At 44.1% G+C, this 13,965-nt stretch overlaps 1 protein-coding gene across 2 annotated transcripts; it reads left to right on the forward strand.

The window, feature by feature from the left end:
- The first annotated feature begins 507 nt into the window (after positions 1–507).
- On the forward strand, positions 508–13,596 carry LOC124615837 (glycine-rich cell wall structural protein-like). 2 transcript variants are annotated; one of them, XM_047143990.1, is made up of 4 exons: positions 508–599; positions 7,763–8,080; positions 12,277–12,625; positions 12,686–13,596. In XM_047143990.1, the coding sequence occupies exons 1-4, from the start codon at positions 585–587 to the stop codon at positions 13,117–13,119; spliced, it is 1,116 nt and encodes a 371-aa protein (XP_046999946.1). In that variant the 5' UTR covers positions 508–584; the 3' UTR covers positions 13,120–13,596. The 2 variants fall into 2 exon arrangements, with proteins under 2 accessions (XP_046999946.1, XP_046999945.1); XM_047143989.1 differs by having other exon boundaries at positions 12,277–13,596.
- Positions 13,597–13,965: the final 369 nt, after the last annotated feature.

Here is a 13,965-nt window from a genome sequence, read left to right on the forward strand (position 1 = left end):
ACACACACACACATACGTGTTCTCCTTGATGTCAGCCGGAGCTGCGTGGGAACGCGGCTGCTGCGAGAACAAGAGCGCCACTGTGCTCGCGTCACGGCGGTCAGCGCGCCGCCGCCGCCGCCCCCGTCGCCCCCGCGGACGGCCGCGACCTCGGCCGGCCACCCGGTAATTGCTGGCCGTCTACTAAGGCTGCCCCACAGGCGGACGACTGCCTCAGCTTTGTTTTTTCCCCTCGATGCGATCTGAGCATCACTTTCGCTGCTGTGAGGCAACCCCTGGACGGCCGGCCGACCTCTGGCATCCTCTGCTCGGATCTCCGCTCGCTCGCTCGCCTTTCGCCAGCTCGCCGCCTGGACACGGGACGGGCGGATCCCCACCCCCGCCACCCCCACCAGCCGACTGATTCATGGCTCTGCCGGCCACAACCGTCTCGTACAATCCGGGAAACTGGACAGCGACTGCTCACTATAAAAGCCAACCGGGACGGCTCGGAAACCATCAGTTCATCCACAGCCTCCATACGGTGAACACCGGTCTCGAGACCCCTCCTGGAATCCAGTGATCTGATTTCCAGCCGCACCAGTATGTCGTTGTTGAAGGTACGTTCAACATTACGCCCTGCAGTACACTTTTCATTCCGCCCAGTGTTACTCTTCCAACGGAAGTATAGAATTCGCATGTGAGAACGAAACAGAAATTGAGATAAGAAATGCTGAACGGGATCTGAATTACATATACAGCATTACTTTGTCTTAGTTTAAGCTTTATAATTATTAACTTCATATAATTCAGACTAAAAGTTACCATCGGGCGTCTTATAATTCCCTTCTGTCTTGAACTACAATATATTATCTGTGGAAGCCAAGAAATGTTCCCTTACGGTTTTAGATTTCCATAGTTAACTTTCATAGAAGTTGTGGTCTTCAAAAAATGGCTCAAATGGCTCTAAGCACTATGGGACTTAACACCTGAGGTCATCAGACTTAGAACTACTTAAACATAAGTAACCTAAGGACATCACACACAGCAATGCTCGAGGCAGGATTCGAACCTACGACCGTAGCAGCAGCGCGGTTCCGGACTGAAGCGCCTAGAACCGCTCGGCGTCAGCGGCCGGCGTTGTAGTCTTCAATCCGAAGACTGATTTGATAACAGCTCTCCACACTAGTGAAAGTCTCTTCATCTTGGCAAAACTACTGCTGCAAAGTACACACATTTGAACCTGTTTACAGTAACGAGCGTCTCCCTCTATAATTTCTAACCTTGTTGCTGCCCGCCGCCGTCTGTCGGCACACAAAATCACGCAGACACTTTCCACCATTACTGAGTTGAAGAGAAGATTCCTTGCTGCCTCAGGCTGCGTCCTAATACCGAACCCTTCCTCTAGCCAGGTGATGCCATAAATTTCTTTTATCTGCATTTCGAAGTTCACTTGCTCATCTGGGTGGCAACGCGCTTGCCTCCCCTGCAAGCGGACCCGGGTTCGATTCTCGTCCGGGTTGGAGAGTTTCTCCACTCCTGGACTGTGTGTGCTGTTATCCTCATCATCATTTCACCCTCATCACCAGCGCGCAAGTCGCCCAATGTAGCGTCGACTGTAATAAGACTTCTACTTGGCGGCCGAACTTCTCCAGTTGGGGCCTCCGGGCCAACAATCCCAGACGCCCACTTTATTTCTCCATTTCGACAGAGTACTCTCTCATTAGTTATTTGATCTACTCATTTAAATTTTCAACACTCTTCAGTAAAACCACATTTAACCCTTACCAGCCCATTAGGTCCAGTTGGACATATTACAGTTTTCATTCAAATTTTCAACACTCTTCTGTAAAACCGCATTGAACCCTTAGCAGCCCAGTGGGTCCAGTTGGACACATTACAGTTTTTAGATATTTCTGCAATATCCACGAAAGCCTACTGGTTTCTTGTGGCACCATTGAATTCTAGTGTGTAGACTAGACCACTAGATGGCAGCACCAGCAGGATAATGAATACTGCGTCAGTATGGACCTATTAGAAAAAAACTGCACTTCTCCAAAAAATTGAAAATGTCTTTAATGTGTTGCTAAAAAAGTTTACAGTTCAAAATAATATTTATTTTTCTAATGCAACATAAAATTTGGGCTGGGTAGGGTTAAGAAGTTTTTATTGTCTTATCGCTTGAACCGATTATCTTCTATGTTTCATTTCCGTATATGGCTGCACTAGAAACAAATACTCGAAGTAAAATTTTCATACATGTTTAAGTTGGATTAGGAATTTTACGAAACAGGCGTATATCGTTATTTTGCGAAGAGAAGGTACTATTTTAGGATGTTGCACTCTCGCCACTTCATAACTTTCGTGTGACGAGCACATTTGTGTTGGTCAGATGTTTCACGTTGAATAGTAACAACAAAAAATGAAAGACTTGCGCCAACACGAAGGGTGGTTTGAATTCCAATGTGCTTGTTGTGCCATGGTCTGTTCTTGGAATACTGTAAGATGGTGTGAAATCGGAACCATAGTTATACTTGGCATTTTAGACATATAAAAAGCCTTTACCAGTGCTGAAATTCATCGACTGCTATAAATATTCTACGATTAATCGGTCGTTAAAAACCAAACACCAGAATTTGTAATGTGCAAATGAATAGCCTTGCGGTCAAATGAATGAATAAAATTTCGTCTGAGGGCCATAGAAAATTTCCGCAGCTTCTGATTTTGTAAACTTGCACTTATCCACGAAACACTCGCGCTAGGGTGTGTCGAAACCTTGAAAAATTATCTTTTAGTTTGCTGCTAAGCGTCTATCTAGGTTTGGCATTGCTCATTAACTGCTTTTTTGTATGTGTTCTATAAAAAAAAATCTTCGAGTAATGCCTAAAATTGCTGAATTCGACACTTTATTAAATTACAGAGGATTTTTAGTCGCTTCGTTACAGTTTACTATTTGTTTTCTGTTGAGTAACTTGTTCCTGTAATACGACGGAGTGAACGATACTGTCTAAAATATAAAATTAGATTATATATAGGAGTCGTAAGAGACGATAAAACCGACACAAAAGAAGAGAAAGTAAGGTATGTAGGGATATAATATAGTAGATAAGGGACTCCAGTACTATATCAGCTTCTTACCATAGGGCTGGATTAATGGAGCATTTGGTGAGGTATCTCGGGGCAGGTAGTTCTCATTCGAAGCACCAGTAAAAGATAAAACTGGTGAGGAATGGAACGGTGGTAATAATAAGTACATATCTGGAACAACTTGAAGAATAGCATGTGTGCAGAATCAGTAGAATGATTCGGAATAGAAACAAATGAAAGAAAGAAGCCATTAGTAGATAGTCTTTTTTTTCGTTGTCTCGTACTTTAAACGCTGTGTAGATAATGGGAGTTTGTTTAGCTGGTATTTGGAATGTTTGTAATATGGGTATATATCTTCCCCGTTGCCATAACATTAATTTATCTTCAGATATGGGAGAAGTGAGCGTCATCTATTAGTGAACAGTGAAATATATATCCTACAACAGCGCCTATTTTAACGATTTATGTTTTGCAGATCCGAGGTACTAGTTGGCTGCAAGGCGAGACGGATATTGAAACAATCGAAAAACAACACATGTGTTGGCTTCCTTAATACAGCGCTAACCTTAATTCCACAGAGGATCGCTTCGTGTTCAACACTCCCATCTAGCTCGCTCTGAAGCTCTAGACGTTTCTCTTTTGCCAAATGAAGTAAACATTCATATCTACGTATACGCTCCCAAGATACTGGAAAGAGCCCGAGGAAAATTAATTCGTACTAATAAAGACAATTGTCCATCCTATTTTATTCGTTTTGAGAAAACGGGAGAGAGGTAACTGCCTGTGTGCGTCCTATCCTCTCCTGTCCTCACGACTCCTACGTGAGCTGTGCGATGGTAGCAGCAGATCTATCCACAGCCATAACAAATTATGATTACCCTAATTCAGGCAACAACTTTTCGATGCGAAAACGTTGCCTTTTTTCCAAAAGATTCTCATTTATTGTCTCCATTCTGCTCTTTTTACTTTTTTGCTCTATACGGATCTTTGTTAGCAAAACCGCACGCATCTGAATTCCTTCGACGACTGCTGCGAGGCATAGTTGATGAGAGCTGCACTCTAAAATTTCTAGACTATGTCCCACTGGACTCTTGCAAGTGGTTTCCCTTACAGATGCCTCGCACTGTTCGCTCTGCTGCTGATTTTGTGGTTTTTGGTCCATTTCATATCGTTTTGTCCTCTTACCTCCACTTCTTTGAACGAAGTAACAGGTTCTAATCCTGTGATCGGATACCTTGGGGTCTTCCTGTTGCTTGTGGGTGCTATCCCGCATTAATCCACATTTAAAGAAAGCTGATGTTTAATACAACAGGCGAAAATACTGCATCAGCTGTTTATTATCCAGTGATGAAAAATTCCTGCAGACAACAACATTAGACACGAACAATATGTTTGCTGCTGACGCTATAGAAAATAAATCGCATATGTTTATTGAGAATAGTGCTATTACCTTCTTAGTGTACGTCGAACGTTAATGGTGCCTCTGTTGGGCATTCGTAGTACGGTGTTCCATGCTTGCTGCTAAGAACAAAAAATTCTCCCAAACAATCGTACATTTGTGAATACATTCCGTGCAATAGCATTTCGGCTATAATAAAACACTGAAGTGGAATGTTGAACTCCTTTCGTAAGATTAAAAAGTGGAATGTAGCTGTTTACTTAAGTCTACATATAAAAAATAGCGTATATAAAAAAAATGAGGTCTGTGTTTTACCGGAGACGTGTTACTTAAACTCGTGTTGATTTTTTGAATGAAGGCTCTTTTGTGCCAAAGATGTCATAATGTCTAAGCTTAGAACGGGCTCGAGGGACCTACAACAAACGGACGTTTATGATATACGTCCGTAATTCTGTATATTTCTTCTTCTATCCTAATAGCGATAAACAGAAAAGATTTTTGGCTAAAACCAAGAGAAATAATACTTTCATTTCGAACATGACTTCTACGCAACACGTTAAATGTGGCGGATTCGAAGATGCAGTAAAAAATAGGTTCCAAGTTTCAGAGCTAGCTTCACTTGAAATGCTAAAATTAGCACCATAAAAATACTTTGTTTTGCCTGAGAGTAAGTACCACACTATACCAGCCTCTAAATTTCAACCAAAAAAATCGTTCTGTGAAATGAGAGGGAATGTACCACCTTTGGAATTTCCTTGCCTGTACTGTTATCATGGCTTCCAGAAATAATTATGCTAAAAAAAGACACCACGAAGGCATTATCCGATTTCGACGGAAATCGGTAAGTATGATATAAATGTGGAGACAAACAAATGATTGCAATTTCAGGAAAAAATTGATGATTTAAGCAAGAGGGAGAGCTTCACAAATTCACCAAGCCAGCAGGTACGCGTTGGTTCCCCTCTGACCCTAATGCCAGTAGTTATCCGGCTTGGTATTGCGTAACAGACTTTTTGGATGTCCCCTTGAGAGACATCACGCCAAATTCTGTCCAATTGGCGCCTTAGATCGTCAAAATCCCGAGCTGGTTGGAGGGCTCTGCCCATAATGCTGCAAACGTTCGCGGTTGGGGAGAGGTCCGGTGATCTTGCTAGCCAAGGTAGTATTTGGAAAGCACAAAGACAGTAGAAATTCTCGGCGTGTGCAGGCGAGCATCGTCTTCCTGAAATGTGAGTACAGGAAGGCTTGGCATGAAGAATAACAAAACGGGGCGTCGAATATCGTCGAGGTACCGCTTCGCTGTAAGGGTGTCGCTGATGACAATAAAAGGGGCCCTTCTATGGAAAGAAATGACATTCCAGACCACCATTTCTGGTTGTCGGGCCGTACGGCGGGCGAGAGTCGGGTTGGTATCCCATCACTGTCCGGGGTGCCTCCAGAATGTCGTTGACTGGAATAGAATTGTCTTCAGTGATGAGTCCCGCTTCTCGAAGACGGTCAAGAATTATTTTGCTTCCAACGTAGCAGAACTACGTCACTTCGTTTTCTACAAGGTTCCCAATTTTGATACTAAGTTCGTAGCCAATCTTATTTCTATCGATTCTCAATATTTTTGTCTCTTTGGCCTCTTCTCAAACAGTATTATGTGCTCAGTGCACTGTTCATTTTGTTCAACAGGTCCTGTAGATCTTCCTAATTGTCGCTGAGGACAGTTATGCCATGAATGCATATTGTCGTTAGCATCATTTCAACTTGAAATTTGATCCAATTTTTAACGTAGGGGGAACCGAAGCTACGAAGTAATGAAAACAGAAGCAGCAAACCGAATAAAGTCATGTAGCAAAATGTGATGATGGCTGTCCATGATGTCAGCACTTACCCATACGTTCCCCTCCATCATAGGGTATCGACCTCGGCTACACATAAAGAATCCGCTCCATCGTTGCCTCCCCCTCTCCATCCCCCCTCCCCAAACGGCGTAGGGGACCTTATTGCTATCGTAACGATCGTCAGATCATAGGACTATCTCAAGATAGACAGATTTCGATTAAGGGCAAATAAAAGTGCTATTTTTTTCAACCACCAATCGGTCGCGAAATGGAAACCACAACGAAAATCAAAAATATTTTATTTTTAACTTTTAACTACACCTTCCAGCTACTGCTCTACATAGTGGCCGCTACGACTTAGGCATCTGTCATAGCGTGGTTCCAACTTTCTAATACCCTAACAATAGAGAGCAGTTGCCTGTGATTTTCGCCAGTGTCCTACGCTGATCTACCACCAATCGGGTGCGAAATGGAAACCACAATGAAAATCAAAAATATTTTATTTGCAACATTTAACTACACCTTCCAGCTACTTCTCTACATAGTGGCTGCTAGGACTTAGGCATCTGCCATAGCGTGGTACTAACTTTCTAATACCCTAACAATAGAAGGCAGCCTGTGATTTTCGCCAGTGTCCTATGCTGGTCCGCAGCTCGTTGTTTATGCCATAATGCTGTCCTCGTTGCCAACGGTTCCGCTCAAGTGTCCGAAGAGATGAAAATCAGGAGGAGTTAAGTGTGTGCTGTATGGAGTGTGATCAAACACTTCCCATCGAAAACCATGCAGGAGCGTCTTTGTTGCCCCTGCAGTGTGCGGCCGGGATTGTCACGAAGAAGAAAACAGATGACAGTTACGTTATGAGGCTACAGGAAATCAGGTGGAATTCCCCAGCAGTACTTCAGAGTTGGCGGCAGACACTGTTTTCTAGGCATCTTTATGTGCTCGTTGTGCGCTCAGAACTGAAAAGTGCCACGTGATTTGACAAACAGGCGTACTACACCTACTGTGCAAACCATCCGCTTAAAGCTTCACCTGATTTTCACCGTGGTTTTGATTTCGCCACCGATCAGAGATTGGAAAAAAAGACCTCGTACTTTAACAGTTGCGAAGTAAGTATCGCGAATACCAGCAGAACAGCTGAAAGACGTTTGCATTTTCTACATGTATTGCTACGATAAGTAGGTATCGACATTTGAATGTAGGTGGAAAGCGACTGGAGGGAGATATTTGATTCTACGCTCGGATATGAAAATTTAAGTACGAATTCTAAATAAGTTGCAAGAGGAGTGAAATATTTTCTGTAAGGTCATCAACTGGCATCTTCCTGACGTTGTGCTCATTGAAAATCAAACACATAATAGTGGCAGTGGTATCGGATCTATCCAGATCGCCCCAGAAGCATCCCGTGTAAGAGTGACATATCACGAAGCGAGCTTCACTCTGAAGGGCGTCCGCGTCGTTGTTCCAGCTGTTGGGAGTGTTTTGCCTGCTGTCGGCGCTGGCCCATGAGCGCGTCCACGGAGGATTGCTGGGCGGAGGTGGCGCCGGGGGCGGCGGCGGCGGCGGCGGCTACCAGTACGGCGCGCCCGGGGGTGGAGCAGGAGGCTTCGGAGGACCCGGCGCCGGCGGCTTTGGGGGCCCTGGGGGCGGCGGCGCCTTCGGGGGCGGCGCTCCTGGGGGCGGTGCTCTCGGCGGCTACGGTGGTGGCGGAGCTGGTGGATACGGAGGCGGCGGCTACGGAGGCGGCGGTTACGGAGGCGGAGCCGGTGGTGGAGACTTGGGACAAGTAAGTTCTCGTCGTGAAATGACATCGACGTGGAGCACAGAGCTCCAGAAAGGTGTTAACAAACGTAGAAAGGAACGACAATCCCGAGCGTAATTTTTTCTGGAGGAGTGGTTGCAGGGAGAAGTCGAAGCAAGTCAGCTCGAAGGCAGCTGGTACGACCGCTGTAACAGTGTTTTGCGTTTCAAACAGCCACTAGCTTCACTGTGAATAATAAGTTTAATCTCCGAGTACAAGTCTTAGGTGTGGAGGACGTCAGTTCAAATCATTGTCTGCTTATAGAAATTTAAATTTTCTATAGTTGCCCTAAGGTGCTAAGGCAAATGTCGCCACAGCTCTTTCGAAAGAGAGACGCCCGATTTCTTTCCCCAACATTCCCTGACTCCAAGCTTGTGGTTAGTCTCTAAGGACGTCTACATCGACGGGCCAATCAAAGCCTGATCTTCCTTCTTTTCGTCAAGCAGCCGAGATAGATCAGACACTCCTTCACTGCTTATAGCTGGAACAGGCCGAAAACAACAGCGAAATGTATCACAGAATCTAACAACAGTAACAATAGCATTACTGCACTGAGATTTTCCGTGCTTGATCGGTACATGTAAAAGGGAGTATTATTAACGACACGCTAAACAGAAAGTAAAATTCAGTGTCATGCACTTTTCAGTGATTATCAGAATGGATTTAGGTAGCATTATGTTACCTGTCTAACGTGCATTATGTTAATAAAACATTTATACACTCTCACACCTTTTAATCGTAGTCTACAGTATTGAACAGAATCTTACTTTTTTTTAAGTACCATAGTTGACACCTCTCTGTAATGTTGACGAAAGACAGTTTTTCCTTCATTCTAAACTTTGAGATTCGTATACTGACAACGGAGCGAATGACTAAGATGACACGAAATTTATTGCAGCTCAGTCGTAACTCGTTCAGTGCCTTTAAGAGACAGAGTTTAATTAACTGATATACGCACGACTAGCATAACATGTAAATAAACCTATTAACAAAATGTATACTGAAATTTTTGGCAGTGTGATAAAGAGCCGAGGCTGTAAGTTAATTTTTCTTTTTTCATAGTCCTCCGTCATGGGCGTGTCATAATTTATCACTTACTATGTTTACTGTCATTGCGAAAAGCCGATATCTCAGCCTCTAGAATTCATGTTTACTGTGTCTTTAAGAAAAACACACAGAAAGAGAAAGTGAGCATACATGTGGGGGGCTCTGTGTATGAACTAAGAGTTAGAACATGCGTTGAGGAGCGTATTCTAAACATGTACCTATGTGTTAGAACTGAAAGTGCAAGATCTAGAACTGCCACATATATTTTCTATCACCGTAGACCCGCATCACGCAAGAGGACGATTTTATGTGGAATGTTCTTAAATTGACGTGACTGCTCTTCCGCAAAGCTTTCCAGCAAAGGAGTTCGCTAACGAGGCTCGTAGACGTCACTTCAGTCGCAGACGCGTTTTTGTAACGTTGGACTGAGGTAACTCTAGCGAATGCTCATGCGTAAATACAGCGCTCGAGAAAGTAGTGTGCAGCTCAACATTCTTCTACGAGAAAACAAAACCTCTGATTATGTGGAAGAAGGTTGCAAGTCGAGTCGGAGAAACGGATCTCTCGCAAGTTCAAAATTGGTTCAAATGGCTCTGAGCACTATGGGACTTAACAGCTATGGTCATCAGTCCCCTAGAACTTAGAACTACTTAAACCTAACTAACCTAAGGACATCACACAACACCCAGGCATCACGAGGCAGAGAAAATCCCTGACCCCGCCGGGAATCGAATCCGGGAACCCGGGCGTGGGAAGCGAGAACGCTACCGCACGACCACGAGCTGCGGCCTCTCTCGCAAGTCTCCTGATGCTAGACGAAGTAATGCTACAGTTAATTACTGAGTAGCACGGAGTCCACATGGAGAGTAATAAGTCCACAGTGCTATATTTTATCGAACCAATAATGTGGTCATTTAAGGACCTTTCAGATTACATCGCTCTTTTCAACTTGTAGATGTCTTCCGCCGTTAACAAGGGTGATCCATCAGTAGCATTCAACGAACAGTACGATCATCAACATGTGGGACTTACACGCTCTCCCACTTCAGGAGGGAGCATATCTCCGAAGTCTTTGAATATACGAGTTGATTTCTGAGCTGCAGTTACCACGTTTCACATCATGTGATCTGTAAAGTTATATATAACATGGAAATTTCATTGACGTTCTGTCACCTCTTTGCTGCAGCTTAATTCGTACAGAAATCGTCCCCGAATTCCTAAAGTGATCTTTGGTATCCGCTGCGTTCACGTGGCTGCCAAGATATCAGTTACAGTAACACGTCGTCACGATAATCTGTAATAGTTTTACATCGAATTCATTCTTCAAAAGGGGTGAAGTCCTACTTAGTTGTTCAGATGTTGGATGTATTACAGTTACTCCAGTTTATTTCATCTGACTAGAATTATTACGTGGCATAATTACGGGTACTTGATAGAAAGTAGTTTTGGTTAGACGTGGATGGACAACAGTAACGCTGTGTTTTTTAATCTGAAGAAGGACAATACATTAAACTAACGCGAACATCAGTTCTGCTTCCTTTCTATACCTCACACTTTAGCAGTAGTTTACATCGTACTACGTATACTGGTGAACTTCGTTGACAATGTGATGGTGGTCTAGTCCGTTACACACGGAATGAGACCAGCATAAGTTCGCCAAACTTCCTGAAATTTAGTTCATCTGGTCTTTTTCCAATTGCACTACAGATATGTCCTATAAAAAATGTGGGAACTTCTCAGTCAGAGAAGCAGGTATTCATCGTTTGCGTCAATAAACAGTAGATATGTTGTGTTTTGGACCATGAACAAAGAGGGCACACATGTTCGAATGTTCACTGTAATTAAGCTGTAGGAGGGATCGGGGGGTAATTTTTCAATGGACAAAAGCCAAGGCTGTCCAGAAAGCAAAATGTCGTTTGCTCTTCATAAAACGAATAAAGTGTCGTCAGATTAGCAGTACATTCGCATTACTATTAACAGCTTAAGCGAACGTTTAATTTATCCTAGAATTTCATTCCCTTCTTTTGCATGGTTCCACAGCCGTAGTAAGTTGTTTGAAGGGTAAAATTATTGTTTCACTTTCGCATGTTTAAAAATTTTGAAACTGGATGTTCCTTTATTTCACCTGTTATTTGTGCAATGTCGGCCATTTTCGAGCGTGACCATATCTAGCGCTTCAAAAATCTGAGCTTTGAAGTGTAAATCGAATTTTGATTTTGAATCAGTTGATAACACTCATGTGCCGAAATGCGTTGTCTGTGCGTAAGTAAAGGATGAAGTAAGAAATATGCGTTTTAAAAGTTTTGAAAAGACGGAAGTAGCAAAATTGATTCAATCATCAAGAAGTACCATGAAATTTATTTAGTGGTAATGGGTCTCGACTCACAGAGCACAAATGAATCACTCTGTAGTCTGTTGAGGCCATAAAAAACTGAACTGTTCGATAAATCATTATATACGTATTATAATGATTCCATTTAATACTTACTTCATCATTTAATATAAAAATGCGTAATTAGAGTACAGCAGAAATGTTACCTATTAATCTGAGTGGCTTTGGAGTGTTCAACCAGATGAAGTCATAGAACCCGCACATTATTTCGATAACACAACATGCTGTCGCTATCAGGCGGTCTGATACACCAAAGAGATAATTACGTTTGCGGTAGTCACTTCACTTCATATACTCATCACAGAGTGGCCGAAAATTGTTCAGTCAAGTCTCTGTACGTCCATCTTTATATAGATAGCTGCGGGATCTTGGCTGTTCAGTATGGAGTGCCGAATCAAAACACCTTTCAGCCGCCTGTTAACAGTCACCAAGTGAAGATCGAAGGGATCGCTGTGTCAATTAGAGACCAATGGATACCAGTCGTTGAATGGTGGCCCCTATTTTTACTGGACCAAAGGTGGGAATCTTCCCACACGTCGATCAGGGGACCTGAAGAAGGGGTAATGTATCACCAAAACTGGCCGTTCAACAAAATGACAATTGGAAATTAAGACGGCTGAAAGGTGTTTTGATTCGACGTTCTCTGTTGTTGAATCATTCCGTCATTTCATCTCGATGGGCACTCAGATATGTAATACATAGAGAAGCCTTAGATCATACAATCTTATCCGTCTGTCCACAGCCAACACCGTACAACTTCCAGTACTCCGTGAACGACGCTTACACGGGAACGAGTTTCGGACGGCAGGAAGCTGGTGACGGAAGTGGAAGTGTACAGGGCCAGTACCAAGTCCAACTTCCCGACGGCCGCAATCAGCTCGTACGTTACGCAGCCAGTGATGCCACTGGTTTCAACGCAGACGTTCAGTACCAGGGAGAGCCTAGGTACCCATCCGGCGGCGGCGCCGGTGGATTCGGTGGTGGCGCCGGGAGGTACGGTGCTGGTGCCGGTGGTGCCGGTGGATACGGTGGAGGAGCTGGCGGTCTCGGAGGAGCCGGAGGATACGGTGGTGGAGCTGGAGGATACGGTGGTGGAGCTGGTGGTCTCGGAGGAGCTGGAGGCTTTGGTGGCGGAGCTGGTGGTATAGGAGGCGGAGCTGGAGGATACGGAGGTGGAGCTGGTGGTCTCGGAGGAGGCAGAGGATTTGGCGGTGGAGCTGGCGGTCTCGGTGGAGCTGGAGGCTACGGCGCTGGAGCTGGAGGTCTCGGAGGAGGAGCTGGAAGTTTTGGTGGAGCTGGCGGACTTGGAGGAGGCAGAGGTGGAGGTGCGGGCGGCGCCGGAGGCTACGGTGGTGCTGGAAGATACGGAGCAGGTGGCGCTGGAGGGTTCGGTGGAGGAGCTGGAGGGTTTGGAGGTGGAGCTGGAGGTCTAGGAGGTGGAGCCGGAGGTTTCGGCGGAGGACGTGGTGGATACGGAGGAGCTGGAGGTGCAGGAGGGTTTGGCGGCGCCGGCGCTGGAGGATTTGGTGGAGGAGCTGGTGGAGGTGGCCCATCTGGCTCGTACCTGCCGCCATTCAAGAGATAAGCCGACCCTGCTGACAGATGTATATCTTATAGCTTTAAATGGAATGCAATCCATTACTAATGGAATGCAGATGTCTATTGCTTTCTGTAACTCATTATAAAGATCTCTGCTTTATTAGCATTCTAATGTATAGTTATGATATGTTAATAATCAATTTTATGTTCAGTACTCTGTTTGTGCCACTATTCGATGGTGCTTAAATTATTGTCCTGGATGTGTGATTGTAAGTTCTGTGAGAATGAAACTAGTTGGAAAGTGAGTTCAACCTAGTTCGGTTTTTCTTTGGTCATCTATAATTATCAGTATTACTATGAATGAATTGAATGACCATTGAAGAGTCAAATATAGTTTAATGACTGATTGAAGGCCTTTTCCGATTTCTGGAAATTTGATAAAATGTTCGTGATGTCTATGTATTTAATAACTGTGTGACTCCTGCCTTTTGGTGAATAAATAACTTCAGATATGTTCAAAGAAGTTCGATTTGGTGTGTTATAAATTAACCTGAAGTGTCCACTGAACTCTATATTTTCTTTCAGTCTGTTATTGAAAAACCTTTCACAGAAAATTGTCAAGAAATGTAACTTTTTCTCCTTTTGAGTGTTAAAAAAATGGTTCTACTGGCTCTGAGCACTATATGACTTAACTTCTGAGATCATCAGTCCCCTAGAACTTAGAACTACTTAAACCTAACTAACCTAAGGACATCACACACATTCATGCCCGAGGCAGGAGTCGAACCTGCGACCGTAGCGGTCGCGCGATTCCAGACTGTAGGGCCTATAACCGCTCGGCCACTTCGGCCGGCTTTGAGTGTTCGAACTGCGTTAAAAAAAAGAGAAGGTC

This window comes from Schistocerca americana, chromosome 5, assembly GCF_021461395.2.
Source record: "Schistocerca americana isolate TAMUIC-IGC-003095 chromosome 5, iqSchAmer2.1, whole genome shotgun sequence".
Classification (NCBI taxonomy): Eukaryota; Metazoa; Arthropoda; class Insecta; order Orthoptera; family Acrididae; genus Schistocerca; species Schistocerca americana.